The sequence below is a fragment of the Rhodnius prolixus genome, unplaced genomic scaffold (assembly GCF_049639745.1).
Source record: "Rhodnius prolixus isolate KJV_2025 unplaced genomic scaffold, Rpr scaffold_2, whole genome shotgun sequence".
NCBI classification, from domain to species: Eukaryota; Metazoa; Arthropoda; class Insecta; order Hemiptera; family Reduviidae; genus Rhodnius; species Rhodnius prolixus.
Window position 1 is genome coordinate 8653309 of NW_027411592.1, and position 27433 is coordinate 8680741.

Below are 27433 nucleotides of genomic sequence, written 5' to 3' on the forward strand. Positions count from 1 at the left end.
ATTTGAGGGGTAGAGTTATTCAATAAAGTTGAATTTTAACTTTGCTCTTTGCTCTTTATACAAATGTAAATAATATTTTTGTATCTACAGGAATTATGCTTATAAAGGACTTTGAGAAGTAGACTGTGTAGCTATAGAAAGTAGCACTGCATTATTTTTGTTGTTGATTTATTTTTACTTTAAAAATCGTTACATTAATCATTTTTTTAATGTTAATGTTAAGTATTAGAAATAAGCCAAGGTATATTGAAAGTGTTTAATTGTTTCCTTATTTAAAAAGTATTGTATTACTAACTCTGAACGATTAATTGCAGCTTAAGCAAAAATGGCATGTAACTGTCCAACAATAAAATCTATTCCTGAGTCAGATAAAAGGAAAAGAAGTAGGACTATACCTAGGATTGATGCCAATCTCATTTTGAATTTGTCCAGCTTAATTACTACTGAAAATGAGGTATTTGAAGTTTACTATATATCAAACAAAAGACGGATCAGTATCCAACATACACAATTTTCACAAAGGTGCTCAAAAAACTATTTGCAATGTAAATCTGGAGAGAAATTTCCAACATATTTTTTTGTAGACTTGTTATAATGTACTTATTGCCAAAAATAATTATCTAGAGCATAGATCTCTTTGTAACTTGATTCATAATGTCTGAGAAGGCCCCTATTAAACGTATTTAAATCAGTTTTGTGTGCTACAAGCATCACTTGAAAAATAAGAGAACGGAAAACAGTTATAGTACCCGCAGTAAGGATGCAGAACAGCAATAACTTTATTTTGGAATTGAAATGTATATATGAATTATATGAATGGTACGATCACATGAAGCCTAAACATTATAGTCTCATGATTAATGTATTAATTTTTTATTTACAATAGCAACGTTTTGAACCATAAGTCATTCTCAAATGATATATTATTCTTAATATATCAAGTAAACTAAAAATATTTTGAATGTGATGAATAATTGATATTTATTTTTGTTTGTTTTATTTTTCAACTATAAACGATATAACTAAGCAAAAGAGATAAGACATACAAAATACATGTGTATGCGCATCCATTCTAGTGATGGTACTGCGCTAGTTTTGACGCATGAAGTTAATCAACTATCCTAGGAAATCGGCGTTATGTGTAGAGATGATTGCTTGGCCACTGCCGCTTTAGTCTGTGCTGTGGATTTGAAGGAATTGTTGTAGTAGACATGTTATGGATCAGGGGGTTATGATTGTTAAGCCGCGTACCATTCTTTCTCGCCGGTACCGTTTGACAGTTCTCTGTCTCGCCTTTTTCTATTTCTCTCTCTCTCTCTCCTTATTCCAATTCTCGTGGTACGCATTAGTTTTTCGTTAATCTTTTCCTTTGTTGTCGCCGCCAATATCTTATTTTCTGCTATTTTGTAGTTTTGTTTATTTCTCAGTTCCCATGGTTTCAACCTTCTCTTTCTCTATCCTCTCTTCACCGTGGGGTTTTTCCGTCTGCTGTAGTTCAGTACGCCTTTGACACTGCTCGAGTAAGTTCGTATGTGCCTCTGTACCTGCTTTACAACGCATCCAGTGCGCTTCCGCCGTCCGGCATATTATACCGCTCAACAGCACTGTTCTGCCTGCAAGCTCCAGCTGCTCGCTTCAAGTACTGTTACTGCACTTCCGCTTCAACGCATCATCATTGGCCGCTTCTCGCACTTCAGGACTCAATATCTGCTTCGCCTTACCTTGTACCGCTAGCCATCTTCGCTTCCTAGAAACCTTCTACGGATCACTTCTGGTCTGTTTCCGCCTATTTGGCTCTTCCTTCCCACTACGCATCTCTGTGCTGGAAACACACGCACACACACTCAATACACATTCAAACAAACACACACCTTTCTTCCGTTCTCTTCTTTTGCCATCCCCTCAACAACATCATCTTCATCATCTAGCTGATACTGAGTACCTTAATCTCCATTACCTCAAAGGTAAGTGCATTCTTACCCTTCTCTCTTCTATATTTCTTTTAAGTAGTTCATCTGTCTTATTCTGTGTTACTTTGTCGCGGTGTCAACCTCGGTCACGTATCGATTTTTAAAACTGCGTTTACACTCGCTTTCCTCTCTGCATCTGGGTGTAAGCCCTACGCGCTTACAATGATTGTGTAGATTTCAGTGGAATTTTATGTATCGAGATTGGGCTATTTTCATAAACGAGTGGAATATTTAGGTCATAGTGCATTGTGTGATTGGAGATGTTAAAGGGAATTTTAAATATTGTTCTCACAAAATTTTTTAGCTGTTCCGTAGAGCTGTAGTCCGTAAGACCCCCGGTAAATACTGCTTTAGTTCAAAGGAAATAGCAATTACATCGACTACTCAAGTGTCAACCATCGAATGGCAACTCCAAAAAACCAAACTGATATTTAGGAATAATATTTAAAGAAACTATTTCAGTTTAGAAATGGAGTTAAAAAATAACTGAAATTTTTAATGTACATTATTATAAATCAAATAAAAGATATAAAATTTTAGTTAATCATTTTAATAAAGATATTAATTTTGTTTTTTCTATCAATTTATTGCCAGCAATGAACCTAATAATTGTAATCATATTATTTTTTTTCTTCAGTCAAGCCGAGAGTTCCTCATGGTGGTCAATGAGATAGTCACTAGCAATGTAAAAGTTTATATTTTGGTAAGTTTTTAAGAAAAGAAGTCAGCGCATGAATCCTTGCAGTTCTAATTGACAAATCGTTTTAGAAAAAACGTCAAAGTGTTCACAATTAATTATTAATTTTTTAAAAATATCTAATTATTTATGTAGGTAACTTAACTAACCTAAACTATTGACTATGTATGTATCTAGCATGTAGGTAATTAAAACTTTTATTTATCTACTTTGCTAGAAGTATCTAGTTCTTAACATCCTCTGAGCAACAAAGATCTATCTATCTATCTTTTCTATCTAACTGACAGCGATAAAGCCCAATTAAGAAAACATGGAATGTGATTAAGAAAGTGAAGTAATTTTGCTTTGTTTATTTTGTTGTTTCTGGTTATTGATTTTTATTTGGCAACTACATTTTTGTCTTCCTTTGAGACCACTTTCTTATAATCCTTTTGCAATTTGTTAAAAGAGTTTTTTTCTTAATTTTTTGCGATAATTTACAAAAATCTTGAGTACTCATGTTAAAAAATATGTCTTCTTTTACGCACTTCAGTTCTTGAAGAACCTTGTCCTGGGCCACCTGTCTCCATCTTCTCATACTCAATACCCTCGTTTGCTCTTCAACGTCATCTTCGCCAACGTATGCGGGATCTCAGTAGGTATGTTCTGCTCCCCATAAAGCTACTTCAGTTCTTATTTTGACCTCATGTACCATTAGTTACCTTCATCTAATTGGCCAAAAACTTTTCTGAGGTTCTTTCTTTCCTAAATGTTTAAAACAACTATTAATTTTTTTACCTTTAAATAGTTTTATACACTACTAACTTGGTATTTCTCACAAGCTGTTTGAACTTTAAAGCTTAAAAACCGAAAACACTTGTATTTCCGACCCTAACTTATTAAAAATATGCCTTAACTTATTCAATATTACTTCCTATTCTAAATTTAATTATTTAATCTACTCTTCTCATTTAATGACAGAATTATTTAAATATACCTTTGACTGGCCTGTATGATAATGTTTCGCAGAAAATGTTTTTAAATAACCCAGATATTTCTACAATAATTTCATTAATATCCAATGGTTTTGGGGAATATCAAGGTGCGGCCATAAATACAGAAAACAAATTTTGTTACTTTATACCAACGTTTCGATAAATTTATTACCTTCTTCAGGGTCTGTACAAAAAGGATATTACATTAATTTAGATTTAAATTGAAAACCATAAAAAATATACAGAAATTATATTTTTTTGAAATTTTCTAAAACATAAATTAAATATTTGAAATAACTTACATTGTAAAATAGTTTGTTTAGTTTAAAGCTGAGCTATATCCATCATAATTGTTAAGGATATTCCCCAAAACCATCAATCAACAACGGTCGAAAGCCAAAAACCATCATTAATATCCAATATTGGACGACTTCATCGCTTTAGTCCTCCAATTATGTAGTTCAAAGCTAACCAATTTTCGATTTCAATTTCTTCAGGCCTTTATATATTTTGTCAATTCAACGACCCTTTGGTTATTTTTTGAAATTCTAAAAATATGTTTGGAATTTGCTGTTGTAGGCTTTCTTCTTTTAGAGATCTCACCGTCTCCTAAATAAAGGAAACGTCGATCTTACTCCTGTACATAGTTACTATGCAGTTTTGTATGCATTTGAAGTATCTATTTCGGCATATAACCGAAATTCTTCATCTATTAATTATTTTCTCGATAGTTAAATAAATAAAAACTTTTTAACCTGAACCTTGCTTACTTATCCAGAATTGTATTTTTATATTAATTAACCTTCATTTTATTTATTTCTTTTCTGTATTTCTTTTAGAGTGAAAGGTATAAAAAGTTTTGGGTAGACTTCAGTGTAAGATCTGGTAACATACAGTTGTATTGCTCTGCGGGTACAGGACAATGGGGAAAAGTTTCTATTGATTTCTCAAATGTGAATGGCATCAGTTGTGTGGAGTAAGTATAGATAATTTTATGTAAGACATTTTAAATACTTCATCCTGTAAAATTTTATTGCAATCATTCTTACAATGCGATAGTATTGTTGTTAAGGCCTTTCAGTCTGTTAATTTTTTTTTTTTTCATTTGAATTGCTATTAGAACTGACATAAATGTAATTTATCTTTTCTATTTAACCCATCTGTAAAGCAAAATGCGCACCTACGCCGTTATTTTTTGTTTAATTAATCTTAATCTTAAATTGTAGTTAGTTCCTTGGAATTATTTATTGATTGCCAATCGTTAAACAATTTAATATTTTTATTTCTACTAGCTCATTCTAGTTCTTTAGTTGTAATTTACTGCACTGTTACTAAAAAACACTTCGTAGAATCAGTCAACAACAATATCTTTGTGTACACCATTTCATCACATTTTTTATTCTTCATCTTTCTTGGCTTTCTCGTCTTACGGTTTACTTTAAGTGCAAATGAAATAATTGTATAATTTATTTGTTTTTATTAAGCTGAATATATGTAAAATTAAAAATGTAGTTGCTTATTCGAAGAAATATTGTGGATCACGTTGATTTTATTAAATCAACACCTTTTCTATGCTTGCTACAAAAGTTTTTTTTCCCCTTATTTTATAATCAGTCTTGATTGACTGATTGGTACGCTGTGTGTCTAGCAACCCGATCTATTTGGGCAGCACCCTTTGTTTTGCAAATATTTGCATTAAAATGTTTCTCTCTCTCATTCTATTTTTAATTTGTAAAGAAACTACTTTAGAAATACTTTTTGACTATTGCAGTTCTCTGTTTTTTTGTTTACATTTAATGTATTTGTATTTTTCAGGAAAGAATAGTTATCATTGATATTGACTATTCTTTTTAAGATTAATTAAACAAAAAATAACGGCGTATGTGCGCATTTTGCTTTACAGATGGGTTAAATTAACGCCCTGTCTATACTATTAAGGAACTTGGCTAGCTGGTCAGTTTTCTATTGTACTACAAGAAAAGTATGGGCTGGTCTCCATCTTTTCAGGACCTTTATTTTCCTAAGCCTACCATTTTTGTATACTTATAAATTTATTTGCTGTCGAAATGTATCTCTGCTTTTCTTGACATAACAGAGAAAATAAAAATTGTTATAAGCTGAAAAGTACTTACATCAGTGGCCCTTTTGGACGTCGAAGTTCGTGTATCGGTGCATTTGGAGACCATCGTGGAGATTCTAAACATAAAATCAAAGTTTTCTAAACTGTGGAAAGATGCTCCACTTGTAACACCACCAAGAATGAAATGTTCCATCTAATTGAGGTCGAATGCGGCCAAGTTGAACATCTACCGCAGGCTCTTACAGAACGAATAGAAGAAAAGAATATTCGTAGTAGATGCATTAATTGCCAATCAGTGGGTAAATCAAGTAAAATCAATTTACTTGGTAATTACCTACTGATTGAGCCATTAAATATAGTGAATAAAACATGTTCTGTAAGAACCACCCTTGCGAGCGTTCCGAAATTTTTAAATGTGGGAACGGATGCATACATTTTAAGAGGATTGGTGGGTTATCATGGGAACATGAGCCATAAAAGTGTAGGGCACTTTGTGGCTCATTGTCTCAGACACAACAACAAGTGGGAGCTTTATGACGATTTACAAAAAAATAAGCAATATATTTGTACAACGGCCTCTGTTAATTCAGTACTGTTTTTTTACACCTTGTAAGCAGTATTTATAAATTTTATGAGAAATAATTATGACAGTTATAAGGTGCTGTGCACCAATAATTGTAATTAATTTAAAATATTACAATATTTTGTAATAATCTTCACTGTAAACATTTTGTTTAAATAGAATAATTTTCTTTATTAAGTAAATTCTTCTTTTATTTCTTTTCCAAGACAGACTCAAACGAACTGACGGACTAAGTTCGCCAAAGCCGGTCCCAAGCCAGGTTGAAATAGGATGAGGGGCCGTAAAATATATAATTATTTTTCACATCAGATCCAGCAGCTGACCCTTAGATTTTCTCTTCCTAGGAGCTTCTTACAGCTCACTGTCCGGTGATGGACAGTGTTGTCTGTAACTAGAGAACACTGTCCGGAGGCCGGCAGTGCACTGGAAAAAGCTCCGGGCGCTAATAACCTCAGCTGTTGATGCGCAAAAAAACAGAATTATTTTTCACATGTAAAAGCATGCTTAAAAACCGAACGTACAGAAAACTTCCATAAATGAATTATATTTGAAAATTATAGTTAGTGGTGGAAGAAGCTAATTTGTGGATGTTTGCCAATTCCACTGCTACCTATTTTAATTCTAGTGTACTAGTTGGTGCTAGTTATTCTGGACTAGGCGCAATGCCAATTAAAGGTAAGTTGGCGGGAAAATCTGCTAAGAAATTTGTAAATTACTTTGGAAATATGCTTATTTTGGGCATTTCCTGTGTGGTGCTAGATTTTCTAAGACTAGTGCTAGGTATTTTGGAAAAAAACGCACCAATTTGCCCGCAAATTGGACCCAATATTATTTGAATTTAAATTTCGCGCCTAAATTGAGGCTTTTCCTTGGTGGTGCTAGCTTTTTCATTGGTGGTGCATAGGAGTGCAGTGTTCCGAGCAGGGTGCAATAATTTGTTCCCCAAAATTCCACCAAAGTGCCGCCAAGTTAATGGTCGCGTCTGTCAGTGCATCTTTTATTATCAATATCTCAGCTTTTAGTGTAAATTCAAAATTTCTTTTTGTGGCGCATATTGGTGCTAGCTAACCTGAACAAAATGGGATGAGTTTCAATTCAATTTAAGGCACTTCCGGTTAAAGGTAAGTTGGCGGGAAAATCTGTTAAGTAATTTGTAAATTACTTTGGAGATATGCTAATTTTGGGCATTTCCTGTGTGGGGCTAGTTGTTCTAATACTAGTACTTGCTATTTTGGAAAAAAGCGCACCATTTTTGAAGCAAATTGAACTCATTTTTTTTGAATTTAAATTTCGCGCGTAACTTTAAATGGAAAATTGAGGCTTTTCCTTGGTGGTGCTAGCTTTTTTATTGGTGGTGCATAGGAGTGCAAAGTGTTCTGAGCAGGGTGCAATAATTTTTTCCCCAAAATTCCACCAAAGTGCCGCCAAGTTAATGCTTTTTTTAGCACTTTGATTCATTGTATTTCTGTATGTGTGCATATTTTATTAGATTTTTTTTGTGGTTCTAGCTGGCGCTAGCTCTCCTCTAGTTGTATACTAAGTCCCGGGTCGAAATCCAGTGTTTGCGGCAAATTCCTTTGATCTTTTGAATGGCCATATCTCCGTAATTAGTTAAGTTACAGAATTTTTTAAAGTGGTGCAATGTGTACTTAACATAATGAAGTAAGTTGCAATCAAATCCGGCCAATTTTTTTTTTTGGCGGGAAAAAACTAATTGCTTATTGTGGCTTTTCCTTTGCGAATTTAGATTTTTTCTTGGTGGTGCATAAGAGTGCAATGTGTTTCGAGCTCGGTGCAAAAGTTTTGTCTCAAAATTCAACCAAAGTGCCGCCAGGTTAATGGACCCCTTTAGAACACTTATAACTTATTATGTCCCCCAATCTAAACAGGAAAGCCTAAGATAATATAAGGTTCAAAGATTAGTATATTTTTTGGGAGGCCAGGTGTGAAATGAAAATTATGTCCACTATTAAAAGCGTTATACATATTTGTCCGTAAACGTTAAAATTTAATTGTGATCATAACCAGGACAATCATCTAGTATAAGAGGCAAGAGGGAGGATGGGGCTGATTTTTAATCTAGTGTCACACTCACACGAATTTTTTTTCTTACAAGTTTCATCGAAACTTGGACTTTACACTAAATTCTGTGATTTTTAAAACTTTTCTTTGGTATATACATAGACGGAGAAATCTAAGACATTGAAAGTACGGGATTATTTCGATAATATTGAACTTTTAGCAAATTAATAAGTTTTCGTTTTTTACCAGTGTGCACTACTGTCTTAACAATTAATCCCTTAGTATATTAATAACTTCTAGAATAGTATATTAATAACTTCTAGAATAGTATATTAATAACTTCTAGAATAGTATATTAATAACTTCTAGAAAAAGTTGTTTAATCGTGAATAGAAGTTGATTAGCATAAATATATGTGGACTATTGAAATACCTTGGAGCTGAATCTGTGAATTTTTTTTTAAATAAAGTTGTACATCAATAAAGAAAACAAAAACAATCCAATTTTACCCCTCCAAAAATGTTTAATTTTGAAGAAATACAGTAAAGTATTAAGTTCATTTAATATTTCCATCAGTTAAAGTACATTATTCATATTAAATTTGCAGTTACTTTAAGGATTAGTGCAAGAAGATGCATATTTATATAACAATATATAAATAATAACAGTACAAGTTGTGCAGTAATCGAAGTGATGTAAACTCTCCTAAAAATGAATAAGAGATGAAAATCAATAAATTATTTTCTTTAAGTACAATATTCACTTGAATACTTCAATAATAAATCATCCATAGATCAGTCAATCTATCACAAGTTGTTTTAAAGTACCATGCACACCAAACATTAAATCGGAGCTCATGCTGTAATCTTGGTTGATTCTTTTAGATTCGTCATTTCGTTCTGACAGTTCATTAAGAAACCAATCTCGTTCATTCACTGCTTTTTCCGCCCATGCTTCTATAGAACAGATTAACAATGTTGTTAAACACATGTTTATTCAGGCATCCAAAAAATTCATTAGTATATTAGTTTGTTGGTAATATGTTTTTAGTTTTTCTAGCTCTGGAAGTTAGGAAAGTTTTGCGATCGAGCAGATTTTCCACATAATGTGTTCTCAGGAAGTTTTAAAGGAAATCTGTTGACTAGATATACCAATTATTCTGGAAGTATTCTTATTAGGGAACGCAGAATTAATCATCTTGAAAACGAGTTCCGTAGCGAGAGAGATTGACGCACATTAAATTAAAAATCCATATAAATGATTTTAGATTGGTGCTTCTAATCTAATGCGGGTAACTGCGAAATAGTTATCTGCCCAAGTGTGTGGAAGTCAGACCGTATCCTACCATTACGGAGTCTTTCCATTTGGTCCTAGGTCTTCCCCGTCTTCTTCATCCCTCAACACTGATACACTAATCTCATACACTGCCTTTAGGATTCTGCCTTCACCCACCCTTAATAATTGCCCGAACCATTTTAGCTCCTCAACCTCTATAGATTTTTTTTTTTAGTTTATTGTGCTACAATCAGTGCGTTAGCGCTATAAGTGACAATGATACAATAGAGTAATAAATGATAAGGTAACGAGTGGAGAAGTTACCCAGTGGTAACACTCCAAAACATTATATGGTTAGTCACTCTCTTCACTTGAGAGCAGATCACGAGGCCACTGTCTTTTAAGGCGTCTTGTGGGGTTGTTAGGAAGAGTTCTAGAAGAAAGATTTTGAGCTAGAGGATTTATATGAGATTGCAGGCTGAAGTGGAGTTTTCTGAATCGTGTTTGAGCAACTTGGGTGACAAAAACAATGTTAAGGTCAGTGTGTATAGTCAGGTTGGAGACATAAAATGGAGCGTTTACGATAGTTCGTAGTATTTTAGATTGCAGCGATTGAATCCTTTGGAGATTGGAGCGTTTGGTTGAACCCCACAGCTCTTTCCACACGCCCAGATGGGTTTCAAAATAGAAGTATAAATCAGTCTGTTGTCCAGAGAGAGTCTTGATCAATAGTCTAAGAGTCTTTTAAGTAGTCGATAGCATCTGTTTAGTTCTGTTCTTTTAAGTCTAGTGTGGGGGTAACCTCTTTAGATAAAGGATATTTTCTGATCTAATAAATCTAACAAGTCTGATCTACAGTCCGCATTTCTAATTTTTCCCTTCTGGATCTACCTGCTGACCTCCTCCAGTAGTCCATTTCGGTGGATAGCAATCTATTTCTTTCTTTATTATTTGGAGCCCAGGTTTCTGCTCCGTATAGCACAATACTTTCAAATATACCTTTATAAATTAGGTACATTGTGCTTCGGAAAATATACCGTGGCACTGGATTGAGCATCCCTGTAGCTCTTTTCCCTTCTCTAATTCTTCTAGCCACCTCAGATCTAGAACTACCACCGATCTCAACAACAGATCCCAGGTCCTTAAAATTGTGGGCCTTTTTCACTTATTTTTCTTTCAATTCTATTCTTTGGGACAGATGCTCGGTCTTTGTAATATTTAAACTAATACCCCAGCGCTCATATACTTCGGCTAATTACCTTAACATATAGGCGGCAACATCCACATCTCCCGCAATCACTACCTGATCATCCGCAAATAGTTGGCTGCTTATGCATAAATTTTTCTTCACTTTCATACCCATTCTATTGCACTTACTTTCCTTTTTTTTTTTTTTAGAGCCTCGTCTGATAAATGAAAATGTCGGAGATATGCAGCAGCCTTGCGAAAGGCCTCTGGTAGTGCGAAAACTTTCAGAGAAAAGTGATCCTAGCTTTACTAGGCATTTTACATCTATATTTTTTTTTTTTTTTTTTTTTTTTTTATTGTTACTTGCTTATAATACAATAAATTGTAGCAAGGGGTTGACCCGTGCCTTTACATGGATAAAATATAAAAGATACATGAAAAGAGAAAGAAAACAAAAACAAAAATAAATTCAGTTTACAAAAAAAAAAAAAAAAAAAAAAATAATAATATAAGTACATATGTACATATATATAAAAAAACAAAACAAAAACAAAAAAACTTATTAAATTAATGAGAACAAATTTCTAATTTTTAGTGAGTTCATTATAAAAAAATACATATATTTAACTTTGTTTACTGAGTCAAAAGATAAAAGGTTTTCCAACACAATTTTAGGCTGAATACTGGGAGAAAAGTTAAGTTGTTGCGCCTGTAGATACTTGGCTCTTAGGACATCCAAAATCGGGCAGATAATCAAGAAATGAATTAGATCATCTTGATCCTTTCCACATAACGGGCAGGAGGAACCAGTATTAAATTTATAAACCCTACCGAGGATATACAGTTGAGGCTTCTTCTCAGACATTAATCTTAGTTGACTGGCAACTCTGATCATATCGATGTGACATTTAAAGTGAATGTATTGTTCACCTAAACCAAAACTGCTAATATTCCTAAGGAACGTGTTAAATTTGGCGTTTAACAGAGATTCGACATCCTTACTAATTAGATTATTGTTGAATCTTGCCAAGATATCTGTCAGTTTACCCTCGGGTATGTACTGTTTTTCCCAGACATCATCGGAACCAATAATCTGAAATTGCTTTCGCAAATCAGCGGTCCAGTTAAAAGGGATGCTAGGGCTATCAATGCTGTCAAGCAACGCGGCATAACAGATACGAGGCAATCTATTTTCGGGCATGGCTAAGATTTTCTGCCATAAAAAGACCGTACGTTTAAAAATTTTTGAAATTAAATGAGTATGGCCAACCTCCAACCTGACAAATGCATCTGGAGTATTCCTGGATAATTTTAACAAAGTTTTGAAAAATTTTAGAGGTGTTCTCTCGGCAATGTCGGCATATTTGAATCCCCACAGTTCAGATGAATGTAGGAGAACACTGGATACTAGAGAGTTAAATAAATAATTTTTAACTTCCCAAGAGTCACATTTCATTTTGGCTAAAATAGAAAGAACCGAAGAGACAGCCAACATACTCTTAGTTTTAAAAAATTGAGCAGCTTGTAAGAATTTACCGGAAGTGGAGAATGTGGTTCCTAAATAAGTAAAGGTGTGGACTGTTTCAATATGTTTATTGTTGCAGAAGAAATTTGGAGTATTTTTCGGTGGCCGACCCTTAAAGAAAGGCATGATAACAGTTTTACTCGTGTTGATTTCTAATAAATTAACATCGCAATAAGATTTAAGCAAATTAAGTTTAAATTGTACATCTCTCGGGGAGTATGCGGCGATCGCTAGATCGTCAGCATATAGCAACATTAGGAGCTCATTAGAGCTATTAATTCTTATTCCCCTTGCTCCATTATCCCTGAAATATTCCACGATGTCAGAAATATAAAGATTGAAAAACAGAGGGCTTAGCTTCTCCCCTTGTAACACCCCTTGAGTGATATTAACATTTTCATCAGAATCATAATTACCCGATAAGGTTATATACGAGTGCTCATATAAGGCTTTAATAATGCGAATAATCTTTGAGCTAATTCCCATTTTATATAATTTAGTCAGCAACAATCCATGAGGAACAGAATCGAAAGCTCGTTTAAGGTCGACGAAAATTATGTAAATCCGTCTTTTGTTGAATTTAAGATTAAGATTTATTACACTAGAAAGAGTGAAAGTGGCATCAATGCAGCCCCTGCCTGCTCTAAAGCCATTTTGTTCTTCCGGAATTAAAGAGAATTTATCACACCATGTTATTAAGCGGTCATATAAAATCTGCGTAAAGAGCTTTACAATATTGTTAATAAGAGCGATTCCTCGATAGTTGAGTGGATCCTTAGGATCACTTTTTTTATGAATCATTTTCATTTTCACAGCGAACCAAGATTGGGGGATCTTCTCCTGTTTGAATATCAGATTGAAAAGTTGTAATAAAAGGTGTTCCCAGGACGGGGTCAACATTTTAAAGGCCTCATTTGGTATAAGGTCAACGCCAGGAGCCTTACTACTTCCGCTCTTATATTAAAACTGTCCGGTAGGACAGTTGTATAAGGGTTGACCTTCAAAAACTGCACGAAAAAGCGTAACGTTGAAAAACACCCAACTTTGACAATTTTTTTCTCTTTTTCTATAAAAGATAAAATTCCCAAATTTTCTTTAAATCTTACTCCAAACCCTCCTTTATAACTGTATTTTTTTTGCAACCACCCAGATCTAATAGGTTTCGAGAAAAAAGTTGCCGAAAATGAGCAAAAACGGCTTTTTCAAAAAATGTTCTTGTTCTTGTTCTTCTTGTTGTTGTTGTTGTTGTTGTTCTTGTTGTTACCTTTTTTGTAAACAACGTAGCGCCTAAACGCGTGAACCGATTTTCATGAATGAGGTGTCATTCGATTCGGAATTTTATGTAGATGTGCCTTTTGGGGGTCCCGACGCTGTACATCGAATGGGAGAGGAGTTAGCCCCTTTATGTAAGGCCCCCTCCAAAATTATTATTACTAATTACTCTGTAAATCTTGGCCCGATTTTGATAAAATTTGGTAGGATGATAGGGTTAGAACTCCCCTACGTAACATTAATGCGGCGATCAGCTCTTACACTTGTTAAGGGGAAGTATAGCAATCGTTTCAAATTATCGACACGTGAACCGATTTTTATGAATGAAGTGTCATTCGAATCGAAATTTTATACAGATTTGCACTTTAAAAGTCTCGGCACCGTGCCTCATAAGGAGGGGAATTTGCGCCACCCAAATAAGGCCCTTTCTAAAACTATTATTACCAATATTTTTTATAACACTTAGTCCGATTTTGATAAAATTCAGCTCGAATAAGTGGTTATAGCTCCTCTACGTTGCTGATTCTCTTGCTCCTACTAAGAGGAAGTACTGCAATCGTTTAAATTATCAATGAGTGAACCGATTTAAATCAATGAATTGTTCGATTAAAAAATCTTTGCCTCTTTGCCTTTTAGGGAGAAGTACTGCAATCCTAGTTTATTTTTCTTACTCCTCTTAAAAGGAAGTACTGAAATCGCAGTTTAATTTTGCTATTTACGTACAAATACCTTCCTATGTTATTCAAAACGCTTTCTCAAAAAAATTGTTATTGAGGATGGTTTGGGAGCCGCAACTACAATCATTCTTTAAAAAGATCTCTCCAGTGGTAGTTAACACCTTATCAGGTTATAATGATAGAATTGCTTATTCCAAATTTTAAAAAAATCTGTAAAGCAGATATGTAACTTTGTAAAATAGACAAAAAGGAAAATCTATCCAAAAGGTACAAAAATCTCCTTAACAAAAACTTACAGTTTAAAATGTTAAGTATAAGGGTTGATTAAACGCCAAAAGGTACACAAATCAGCGAGTACCCAACATTTCATTAATACTTCATTAATAGTTAAGTAATTCTACTGCATTAATTTTCATTAATAAGTTATTTTTTAGAATTTATTAGATGTCACAGACCCTTATGCTGGCCACTTCATTTATAATATTTTTTTGTTATAATTATGATAAATCACATAAATATGTACATGCATGTTAAAGTAGAAAAAGACAAAGTTAGAGTAGGCTACTGTCTTGAATTCGTCTTACCGAAGTATTCGTGAGCACAAATAACACACAGTTAATAACAAGTAGATTATTCAACAACAATTATTCATTTCTCAATTGTAATTTAATTTAGTCCCCCTAATTTTACTTATAGTAAAATACTGGAATAATTAGCTGCCCTAAAAATATGCATATCTTATTTACTTTATATTACATATATACAACATTGTGGGATAAATACCTAGATTGAGAATGTAATTGAAGAAAACTATATTATTTGCGATAAAGCCAGATAATTATTACCTATTATTATAAACGTTTGACTACTACATAAAATAACAATTACTTTAATCGAAGAATGAACTTAAACCGACGATTTTTATTTAAAAATAAAAATAAATAAATAAAATAAACAAAATCATTGATGTAAGTTGATGTAAGAATTTTTTTAAACAAGGTTTTGAATTTTTTAGCCTCATAATTTTTTTTTTATTTTTTATAACGTTTTTCTTTTTAATCTGTAATTAGTAGTTTGATTATTATAAATAACTAGATATTACAGTCAATCTACAGTGCTACTTGAACATATATTTTGTAGACGAAAATGGCCAGCATAAGGGTCTGTGACATCTAATAAATTCTAAAAAATAACTTATTAATGAAAATTAATGCAGTAGAATTACTTAACTATTAATGAAGTATTAATGAAATGTTGGGTACTCGCTGATTTGTGTACCTTTTGGCGTTTAATCAACCCTTATACTTAACATTTTAAACTGTAAGTTTTTGTTAATATGCTTAGTTGCAGTTCTTCTAAACTAATATCTTGATCTAATTCCGGCTGAAAGTGTCCAAAAAAGGTAAAATTATAATCAATATTATTTGGGTAGATATTAAGGAAAAACGAATGCCACTCACTATCTGAGATGCAATTTACAGGTTTTTTATTACCGCGATACCTATTTACTGCCCTCCAAAATTCAGCTGAATTGGTAACATTAGAAAATGTATTTTTTAATTCTGCCTCATATAGTTGTTTGGAATGTTTTACAAGGGTCTGATGGCTCTTCTTAGCACACAAATAATTTGACAGAGATTGCTGTGAATGATTTTTCTTAAATAGTTTATAAAGACGGTTTAAATTAGCCTTTGATTTTTTACAAACAGTTGAAAACCATGGATTATTACCAACAGTCGGATTGCCTGTTTTATGAATTTTCCTGATTATGCCCGCTTCATTTAGTGAAAGATAAAGAGTGTTAGTTATGTTAGAAGATAATAGATCAACATCATCACTGTTTATGTAAATGTTGGTTGAAACGTCAATATTCTGTATAAAATCGAGCCATTTGTTTACGTTTTTTCGATCAATGGAATAAGAAGTTAAATTATTTTCATTAGAAAGAACCTTCTTTTCAGTTTTGTTAATACCTAGCAAAGTTAATAAACACAAACTATGATCAGAGTTACCAGTCGTATTAACAATTTCAAAGTCCCTACAAATAGAAAGAGCATTACAATTGATAAATAATAAATCTATACAACTACAACCTCTCTCACTTAAATACGTAAACTGCCCCGGAATATCGGACGGACTTCTGCCATTGCACAAAATAAATCCATTTTCCTCCATCATATCAATTAACAAAACACCTCTACGATCTGACTTTTGATCTAATGAGCATCTACAATTATTAAAAATAGATCCTAGCAAAATATCTTCTTCCAAATCATTTAAAAGGCCCGGTCTAGCGTTAAAATCGCCGCCTACTATTATATTGATATGACCAAATTCCATAATTATGTCATTTAAATGATCTTTAAAACTGTTTATAATTAACTCATCATTTAAATTAGGTCGCCAATAATTGGCGCAAACAAGAAACGACTCATTATCAGAGCTTATAAGCAAAGAAAACCAATGTTCGTGTTTATGAAAAATTTTAGTAATATTATTATAATTTGAACGGACCAACACAATAATACCTCCTGAACCTCTACCTTTTTTGTGATATTTACTAGCGGTGTTATTGAATATCAAATAATCATAAAAGAAATTTGGCAATTTAACGTTTTCTAAACAACACCAGGTTTCTAACAGGCAAATCACGTCTGCTGACAGCAAAAACTTAATTTCATCTGAATCAAGATTATATAAAGTAGTCAAACCTCTAATATTCCAAAAAATCACTCTGAATTCATTCGCCACTAGGTTGCAGGGGGATGTTTTTAACGCTTTTGTCCTAAAAAAGAATCTGAAGCTTTCGTCCTCTTGTTGGGATTCTTCCTGGTCCTGGAGATTTTACCTGGAGCTTTAATCATTGACAATTGAGTTGTAGAATTGCTATTTCCGGGAGTTGCCAAAATTTCAGGTGTGTTGATAACATCAGATGTTGGTACAAATTGCGACAGATCCTTTTCACATTTAATTTGAATTACAGCAGAACTTTCATTTTGTCGAACTTTAATGCAGTTGTTACTGAACCAGACATATTTAAGTATTTGACGTTGCTGCAAACTCTTCGCCTCGCGAAACAACGAGGAGTTAAAAGGCGACATTGATTCATTGACAAAGATAGGCAATTTGCCAGGGTCACCAAATAATTCCGAAGTTAATTTATTTTTTGAATATTTTTTCTTTTTTAGAAAAACTTCTTTATCAGCATCATTAATAAATTTTAATAGAATTGGAGGGGGGTATTTGTTACTTTTAGGTTTGGGCTTCAGTCTGAAAAAACTAGACGCTTTTTCACAAATATTATCAAACCCAACAGCTTCACCAACTCTTTGTAATTTGAGAGTTAGATTCTCATTTTCCATATATGGGATGTTTAAAATTTTAACAGCCTTATATTTGCAATATTGAATACTTTCTTGAAGTTCAATATAAACGCAGTCAATTGTCTCTTTTAATTTGTTGTTCTCCTGTTTTAATTCTTTATTTCTCTCAGTTAAGGCCCTAATCGATCCCTCCATCTCGGAAACAAGCTTTAAAATTTCTTTCTTAAAACTGCTAATTTCATTTTTGTATGCATTAATTTGGTCTCTAGTAGAAGTAACTTCATTTGATAAAAAATCAAGCTTATCAAATAGCACACTCACAAATTTGTTTTCAATATTGTAGACCTTTTCGGTGGGCGGAGCCTCCACGTGACGTTCTGTTGAACACACATCCCCACTACTCATACTTGATGTAAGTTGATTTAAATCAAACAAATATTAGCTCTGTTAAAATAAAATTTTCCTAAACTGTTGAATAAGCTAAAAGCGTATTGAAGAAATAAAAAAACACAAAATGAAGTCCGAAAAATTTGGGATAAGCAGGTAAGTTTTATATTTGAGAAAACCTTCTCTAACCACTCAAAAAATCAGTTCAAAGACAGAGCAGCAAAAACACATGTGATCACTATAAAAGCTAGGGTCAAACTCTTACATCTATATTTACCAAATAGATTTTGGACTTTTGATTTTATTCATTTATTTTTGGCGGACTATCCATTGTTGGATGGCATTAAGATTTGGGTGGGTATTTGCAGTCGTGTGGTAAGTTTACTTTGATAGGATGGCAGTATTATCTGCATATGTAGCAGAATTTTTAGTATAAGTGGTACGACATGTTAGAGTTAATATAAAATTGTCCAAGTCCATTATTCAAGAATAAATAAAAAGAAATCGTATATTTTAAAAAATTGAAACCAAGAAATATCTGTACTTGTAAGATCATGGAGTTTAGCCGGATCTTCGCCTCCGAGCTCCTCGGGAAGTATACTTCTATCTATGAACTTGAGAAACTCTTCATGTCCGGAAGAAAATACATGAAGCTAGAACAATTCAAATGAATTGTAAAACAATACAAAATAATAATAATAATAATAATAACAGAATACATGCAAAAAGAAAGGAATTGGTGGACCTCCGATATTGGATATTGTGCACGAAGTTGTCGCCGGTGGGTGCAGTTGGAGCCCTTAAATGAGTTAGTGGTCTAAGCGTAACTTGCAATGAGAGTAGAAACTACCCGACTACATCCAAAGTGTAGCCAAGGTCGTAGCAACGTGTCTAATGGGATAATCTCCAGATATAACGAAGCATTTTTAAAGGCAGGTTGCGGAGCTGGAGCCTGACTTCATAGATTAGACTAGACTTCCCTCCGATAGATTACCTTCTAAATACATCTTCGCTTATCTTGTTTTGATCAGAAAGGCCCAAAAACATTGTAAGCCTGTGTGTACTGGTCCATTCTCAGATTTAACATCTAGGCTAACGAATAATCAAAGGCAAAACTAGTCACTCCAATTTTTGTGTTCCTGAATTCATATTTATTTAATTTTAATAATTTTAATATTACATAATCTCCTACCAAAAAGTTGGTAATAGATGCTCGCACTTTATATAATCACAGTAAACGAAATACTGAATGAATAAATTTACATTAGTAATTATTAAAATATAATCTTTTAATGTTTCAGAAAATAAACTTATTCTTAATATTATTCACTAATTAAATCCGAAGTCTATAAATTCAACCGTTTTTATTAATAAAATTATTAAATGAAGAAATTATAATCTTAGAAATTTAGCAGGCAAAATCTTATTAATATTGCTCTTGCTCCTTTTTATTCTTTTAAATTGAACTTAAGCTAAAAATGTATTTATTACGAACAAAAGATTGTAGTCTTAAGGCACCGACTGTGTAATACAAACCCAATATTTTCTATTGTGAAAAATGTACAGAGATCCATAATTAGTAGCAGAGTTCATTAGACGAAAAATATTAAACAATCGAACCAAGAGTCTTGAAGTATGTTATAGATTTTTAGAAAAAGTTAGAAGTTGTACTCGAGATTAACGAGGCAAAACCAAAATATATAATAGTACTGCTTCAAAATCAAAGAGGAAACTTTGAATTTAATTACAGCTTCTAGTTGTTGTTGACGTAATGTACCTTGGAGCTTATCTGTAGCGACGGTGAAAGACGAAATGACCGTCAAGGCGATAGAAGATAACGAAGAGTCCTGTAAACATATTAAAGCCAAATTCTGTAAAAATAATAATGGGTACTTACCCTGTCTTTCATTTTATTTGATAAAAATGGTTTAACGAGCTTGTTTATTGAAATTTCCACAAAAAATGGTGCGTTTACGAAAATTATTTCTTTCAATCGAAATGGCATAACTTTCTAGAAAGGGAAAGAAAACAGAAGATAAATTAATTAATTCGAATGTTAATTTAGAAATTTGATAATATCATAGTGAAATTACAATCGGAACTCTAAGTATTTCTTATGATTCTTAGTTTGCCACATCCCTTCGCTGAAACCAGAAATGTAATTACGGTGAAAGATCAATAAATCTGACACTAAAGAAACTGTTCGTTAACCAGTCCAAAAAATCACTTATCAAAGAAAATAATTTTTTGAAATTAGTAGAAAAATACATTTTATGAATGGATTGCGAAGTACAATTTTTTCTCATGAATTTTGTCTGAAAGCTCATAAGTGGATTACATTTCCAGAATACTCTCACGGTAGTCTATTAGTTTTACACAGACTTTTGAGTGTACGATGTCCCAACAGAGTCTACTCAAGAGAAAAAAAGTAAAGAAAAAGGGTTGGAGTTGAGAATATACTTTACAAGACTTTCCTCTATTAACAGAGGCCTAGACAATGAAAATAAACTGTAACTAATGCCAAATGGACGGGGGGCTAGCCATTACACAATTGCCATCGGCGTTTGACAATTGAAACAAAGGGCTGCTGCACCTGAGTTAGTTAAGTACAGTTTTAAAAAATTATTTTGAAAATTGTTTATTTTTTAGGAGTTTACGCAATTGTTCATGGTATGACTCCTTCCAGCCTGGAAGGTTCGCTATTGATAGAATACTAACTAGAAAGGCAGCATCCTCTTTTATATTTAACTTGGTCGTACTGAACTATCTACTATATTTTACACCAAATACAAATTAAGCATCTATTTACCTGAGCCAAATGTAACATATCTCGGACAATGGTAGGAGTACACATGAGCACATGGCTGGGCGTTAAGTGCTTCGTATCGACCAGATAACAAATACTGCCGGTCACTACCTCTGGCATTCTCATTTTCAATTCTGTAATCTGTATCAATCTTCTCATGCTGCCTAAGTAGTCATAGTTTTTGGAATCTTCACACAACGGTTTGTATACCATCACCAGATCCCTTGATTTGGATAATTTCGGCAGTAAACCTATGTTTCTGTTCAGTAGAAATGAAATAGAAGTTAGTAGTTCTAAACTGAAGTATTTGGATTCTAGTTTAATAGTAAATCAAAGGTATAACATCTCATCATTTTCCTACTTATATTTTTTAACCATATTTTATTGTTATCCTGCTTGCAATGACTGCCCTTCGAACAAAAAGTTAGTTTTATAAAATCTTTTCTGTATTGGCCTGGCGAGCGAGCAAAATTCTCTAAAAAACATAAAATCGTGGAAAGATTAATATGTTATTTATATTGGGCGCCATCCCAAGTACGTTACCTGATTGAAACGAAGCGATTCACTTCTTTCAAACGGAAGTATCACATTTTTATTTTCGGGAAGAAAACGATTTGAAACTTTTTCCATGGAAAGGGTTAAGGACCCTTCTTATAAATGGAGTGGGTATTCTTCCATGTAAAGGATCACTTCAGTACGACTGTATCAAGGAGAATTAAATAGCTTGGTCAAATTTCGAGTTTTTAGAAAAATATCGGATGTACCACATAAATACCATATTAATGAATTTTTTACTTTCAGATTTTTTTTTTTTTTAATTGCACCTTTATTTTCAATGAAATTAAATAAAAAAAAAAAAAAATTATTTGAATAATTTCTCTAAAGGAATTCGTTTTGGGCAGTTTTAGGTTAATTGATCCAAGCAATCAAATCTCGAAAAGTGCAGTAATTGAAAGGGAAGGCATTTTGCTGAGTGTTTAGCATATTCTGGATACCAACGCGGAGATCCCGAGTCAAATCCAGCTACCGCTTTATTGCACCAATTGAAGAATGAACGTTATTCTGGATGCCAGTTTTCTTCCAGCATTTCTTACAATTTAACATTAACCTTGTGGATTTTATAGGATTCAGTAAGGCTCACCAGGCTGCTCGAGAAAACCATAACTCTCGATTATCGCCTTATGATTCCAATAAGAACAATAATTTTATTTGACTTGATCGATTGGGTAGAGAGGAAAAATTTCATTCCACTTACGTTTTAATTGTAGAAAAAAGTATCTTAAAACAACACGGATAAGTAAAAGAAAATATACCTAATATGTGAAAAAAGGGATTTACAAGTAGATGTGTACATGTATACTGGGAAAGCGCTTCACAAATGAGTGATAAAAAAACCCGTACAAGATAACGTGTGAACTAAAACAATTTACTTTATATTACTTTTGTTTAAACTAATTAAGAGGAATAATATATAATATATGTATGTATATATTTTTTTTAAATTCCAAATTTTGAATATACGCCAATTAATTATTATATAATAATTTATATAGTAATTAATTCTTGTGCAATGTTAATTGTTATGGAAGTTGTGTTGTATATCAATGATCAGTAGTTATTATTAAGTTACACAAGAATTATATTAAAAAGTCTTATTACAATTCTTTCAGCAATGAATTAGCATACTTTATATATTCGCATCTTTTTCAAGGTCCAAAATTTATTAAAAACGTTTTTTAAAAAATCATTGCACTTGCAATGAAAAACTTACAAAAATTTAAATAATATTATATTTGAACAAAATATATTATTATATTATGATTAAAAATTACAATTCTTAATTTTTTCTTGTAAAGTACAATTTACATAGTAAATATATACGATATTCTGCAACTTTTTCATTCAACACAAATTTTTTTTTTTCAACATAAATTTTAATAAATATATAAAAATATATGGAAGCGTTGGCATTTCTATGTTTAATTCTTTGGCGAACCTGATAAATAATTTCAAAATTTCTATTCAAGTTTTCAATTATATTGTTTAATTTATAAATTAAAGAATTATTATTTGCTTATTTGAATTTTGAATATCTTTGATTTTCTTAATACAGGTTTAGTGGCACACTTTGGTTTACGCCAACCATCTAAAATGGATGGATTTATCAGTTCACTCCGATAAAGGTTGCCCGTTGCTGGAATCTGACAAGGCGGCCATCCCGTAAAGAAACCATGGAGTGCCAGCATCCATGCTGAAAGAGTGAGAATAGGGAGAGAAAAACCAGTTCAAGCGTCTACTCTGCAAGATATCATATAAAATATAGGGTGTGTGAGTGTTATTTCAAATTTAATATTTACAAGGGGAGGCGACAGTATGATTTTGAATAAAATCTGCCAACCAGAAGAAAACTGTATCCAATAGATTTTCTCGGAAATGGTTCGAAAAGATTTTCTTTAACCTTTTGTACGCTAACAGACAATATGTAGATCTCCTAGGAAAGTCCTTCAATTCTAAGGGAAAGATTTGGTTGAGCTTGTATCTGTCTAAAACGAAATTTAAGTGCATCATTATCTATAAATCTATATAATGCATGTTAAATTATAAAATCTGCGTACTAAGAAAATTTTTTAAGCGGAAATTGCTATTTTTCTTTTTACATGTGATATTTATTCACAAATCCTCTAAAGATTTTAAAAATCCATTTTCTTTGAATTAGATTTGGCCAACGAAAAGGGCAATTTTTATAAACTAGAATTTTTGAAATTCTCTAGAAAATAGGTTCTAACAATCTTCTTTGCTAATATTAAACTGTTTCGTTTTCTCACTCATATTGGAAAAAATTAGCAAATGAAATTACTGGTCTCAATGTTTTGTACTTTTTTTTTTTTTTTTTTTTTTTTTTTTTTTTTTTTTTTTTTTTTTTTTTTTTTTTTTTTTTTTATAGCTCTACAGCCCTTGTAGGGCCCTGGCTTCCTTAGTAATTTTCCTCCAGTCTTCTCTCTCTTTTGCCTTATACCTCCATCGTGCTATGCCCAGCTTGGCAATATCTTCTTCCACTTCCTCAATCCACCTTCTCCTCGGTCTGCCGACCTTTCTTCTTCCTTCAGGTTTATTTCTGTACAACTTACTTGTAATACTATCCCTATCCATGCGCTCTACATGCCCCAGCCAGTCAAGTCTTTTCCCTTTAATTTCAGCTACTATGTCTGGCGACGCGTAAAGCTCACTGAGCTCCCTGTTTTTCCTAATGCTCCAAACTCCGTCCTTCAGGTTAGGGCCAAATATTTTCCTTAAAATCTTCCTCTCCCAAACCCTTAGCATGTTACTATCGCTCCGGTTCAGCAGCCATGTCTCTGATCCATAAATTACAACCGGCCGGATAATAACTTTATAGATATGGAGTTTGTTCTTACGTGAAATGGACTTTGATTTCATTATCCGGCTCAATGCAAAGAAGCATCTGCTACCTGCAGCCAACCTCTCTTGAATTTCACTTTTCACATCCCGCTGCTTTGTGAATATGGCTCCCAAATATTTAAATGTTTTAACATTTTCAAACTTATTTCCGTTGATGTTCACATAACTTAACCGACATATTCTGCTGTCAAACCTTGAAGCTAACATGTACTTGGTTTTGTCACAGTTTACTCGTAAGCCAACGGACTTTGCCTCTTTTTCTAACTGCTCATAGCTCTCCTCCAAAGCTCTAAAAGTCCTTCCAACTAATATGACGTCATCCGCATACGCCAAATACTGAATGGATCGTTCAAAGATCGTACCATTCGGGTTTACCTTAATACTTCTGATGACCTTTTCTAAACTAAGGTTAAACAATATGGTTGACAGAACATCACCTTGTCGCAGTCCTCTATTAATGTTAAACAGTCTTGAGCAGCCGCCTTGTACTTTCACTTTTGCTGATGAGTTATTCAAACACATCTTCACCAGATTGCTCAGTTTCATAGGGATACCAAACTCCTGTAGAATTTCAAAAATCTTGCTCCGAAACAGACTATCGTATGCTTGCTTAAAATCTATAAACAAGTGGTGTAAATCGATGTTATATTCATAACACTTCTCGTGTATCATCCTCATTGAAAAGATGTGATCGATAGTCGATCTATTCCTACGGAAGCCAGCCTGGTAGTCACCCAATATCTTTTCGGAATACTGTGTCAGTCTCTTTGCCACTAATTTCGCCATAATCTTGTACACAATGGACAACATGGCTATTCCTCTGTAGTTTTCGCACAGTGTCCTCTCTCCCTTTTTGAAAATCGGACATATAACTGCTACAGACCATTCCTCTGGCATCCATTCCTTCACCCAAACATCTACTATTAACTTGTAAATTCTTTCCCAGAGTAGATTACTTCCTAGTTTTATCATTTCAGAGACTAAACCATCAATTCCCGGTGCCTTATTATTTTTTAGCTCCATTATAATTTCATCGACTTCCTCTCTTTCTGGATATTCTACATAATCCTCTTCATCAGGTGGATCGGGCTCCCTTTGTGTATTTCCCTCCTCGGGCATCTCATTTTCCTCCTCATCTTGCATATTTAGGAGCTCTTCAAAATACTCCGCCCATCTATTCCTAACATCCGTCTCCCCTCCAATCAAGTTACCATCCTTTCCTCTGCAGAACTGAATACTCGGCTGAAAACCTTTTTTCTCCATCTTAACAGCAGTATAGAATTCTTTAATTCTGTTATTTACTCCATCATCCTCCATTCTCAGTAACTTCGTCTGCTCGAATTCCCTCTTCTTTTTCCTGCATATTTTGCTTACCTCTCTCCTCTTTTCCTTGTATTCTTCCACGTTTGCTCTGGTAGTTCTATTTATCACCTTCATTCTTGCTCTATTCCTTTCTTCCACTTTCATTTTACATTCTTCATCAAACCATTCACTCCTCTTTGATTGTCCTTTTTTCCCAGCGGCGATTTCCGCTGCTTTAATGATCGCCTCTTTGATATCTTTCCACTTCTGGTTGATATCCTTCTCTTGGTCTGAGGTTGTGGCTGTTAAGTGTTTGTCTACTTCCTCCTCATATTGTTTCCTACAGTTTACATCCTGCTTTAGTTTATCCACATTCCATTTCTCTATTTTAGAGTCCAACTGCTGTTTAAAATTAGAAATTCTTTGCTTATACTTAATACGGACTAAATTATGGTCTGAGTCACAGTCAGCGCCCCGGCAGCTTCTCACATCCTGAATGTCTGAAGCATGCCTTGTGCCTATGAGGACATGATCTATTTGATTTTTCGTCCGTCCGTCCGGAGATCTCCAAGTTTCCACGTGAATCCTTTTATGCGCAAACATGGTACTGCTAATTCTCATGTTCCTTGATATAGCGAAATCAATTAGCCTGATTCCGTTATCGTTACTATCTTCGTGTAGGCTTTGCCTTCCTATATGTGGGCGATAACATTCTTCTTTACCCACTTTTGCATTTAGATCTGCGTTTAATGTTTTGTACTACTTAATGTTAATGTGAAAAAAATATACATATTTTAACAATTGGTCTTACAAATAAACAATATTTGGGTGAAACTGATTTTCTTTTACAACAGTTATGTAACTTTTCTGCAAACTAAGAATTTATTCTAAAAGTAAAAATGATGTATTATTTTTTAAAAAAGGTGGTAATGGAAGCGGCTTAGTACCCAGCAAATACGTGAAAAATAAAATGAATAGTAAATGTATTTTGTTTTGTGAATACATTGTTGGAACATACAAATATTCGGTACTTACATGTATTCATTCACCCTTTTGTATTCTGCAAGAAGGGGATCTCTGTCTAGGAATAAATCGCTGCAGCTTCTATAGGTGTAGTAGGCATCCAATTTCCTCTTTGCTTTCTCCATACTTCCCTTACATCCTATTAGGTAAGTTTTTAGAAAGCAATCTTTTTCTGGAGATATATAGAAAGTTTTTTGAATTACTTAATTGTGGAAAGAAAAAGCGAGGGAAGTGAACTTAAAAAAACTGATCAATCTCTTTTTATGTTTGGGCAATAGATTGAAATAAACATTGTTACAAAAAGGCCTTATATATAGTTCTTTCTTAGTTCAATGAAATTGGTCCAGCATTTTCCCAATAAATTGATTCCTCCCCAAAATGTGTAGAAAATACCTGGGCTACCTTAAATAATTAATAACAGCCTCATTTTATGGCTTACCTTTCAGTCTGGAAGAAGGTAGATGATGCTGTTCAGCCAACCAGTCTTTCAGCTGTATCAGATCTGCTTCTAGTTGTTTCCTTGAATATCCTACATCACTTAGGATAAAGTCCTCCTGCTCTGTCGTCAAAGCTTCCAGCAATTTCATTGCTCTTTTTTCCTAGTAATCAAAGATCACATATTTTAAGCAAAAATAGTATTACAGGTAGGTACAAATGTGCTTATAAATAAAATGTTGAAAGCCACTGAAAGCACTTTAAATTTTGTTTCTGAATAAAAAGGTGGATTTCTGTTTTTCTTCTGATTCCTTTATTTATTAATTTTCTGTTCCTAATTGCAAAGAAATTCTTTAAAATTTTTTTTTTTCAAAATGAAGTTTTAATTAAAGTGAAATAGGCTTGAGATATTAAAGAAAATCTGAAGGGCAGACATTAATAAAATGAATGAACTACGGAGACAAATAGCATTAAAAT

General features: G+C 33.2%; 2 protein-coding genes across 13 annotated transcripts in view; one reads left to right on the top strand and one right to left on the bottom strand.

Moving 5' to 3' along the window:
• On the top strand, positions 1–23239 carry LOC141448891 (uncharacterized). Of its 9 annotated transcripts, none has more exons than XM_074117722.1 (5): positions 1–136; positions 315–454; positions 2608–2673; positions 4481–4617; positions 5737–5879. In XM_074117722.1, the coding sequence occupies exons 2-5, from the start codon at positions 326–328 to the stop codon at positions 5861–5863; spliced, it is 459 nt and encodes a 152-aa protein (XP_073973823.1). In that variant the 5' UTR covers positions 1–136; positions 315–325; the 3' UTR covers positions 5864–5879. The 9 variants fall into 9 exon arrangements, with proteins under 9 accessions (XP_073973823.1, XP_073973827.1, XP_073973825.1 ...); XM_074117726.1 differs by lacking the exon at positions 5737–5879 and adding an exon at positions 22893–23239 and having other exon boundaries at positions 85–241; XM_074117724.1 differs by lacking the exon at positions 5737–5879 and adding an exon at positions 21682–22042 and having other exon boundaries at positions 85–241.
• The window catches only part of LOC141448888 (alpha-tocopherol transfer protein-like), a 19486-nt gene continuing 877 nt past the window's right edge, over positions 8825–27433 (bottom strand). For 2 of the 4 annotated variants that reach the window (XM_074117710.1, XM_074117711.1), the window contains exons 2-8: positions 26961–27120; positions 26534–26693; positions 20783–21038; positions 19871–19984; positions 18518–18626; positions 9154–9282; positions 8825–9031 (exon numbers count right to left, since the gene is read on the bottom strand). In XM_074117710.1, the coding sequence (XP_073973811.1) occupies positions 8967–9031; positions 9154–9282; positions 18518–18626; positions 19871–19984; positions 20783–21038; positions 26534–26693; positions 26961–27108 (981 nt within the window). In that variant the 5' untranslated portion in view covers positions 27109–27120 and the 3' untranslated portion in view covers positions 8825–8966. The remainder of the gene's footprint in view (positions 9032–9153; positions 9283–18517; positions 18627–19870; positions 19985–20782; positions 21039–26533; positions 26694–26960; positions 27121–27433) is intronic. The other 2 variants (XM_074117714.1, XM_074117712.1) reach the window with 2 other exon arrangements.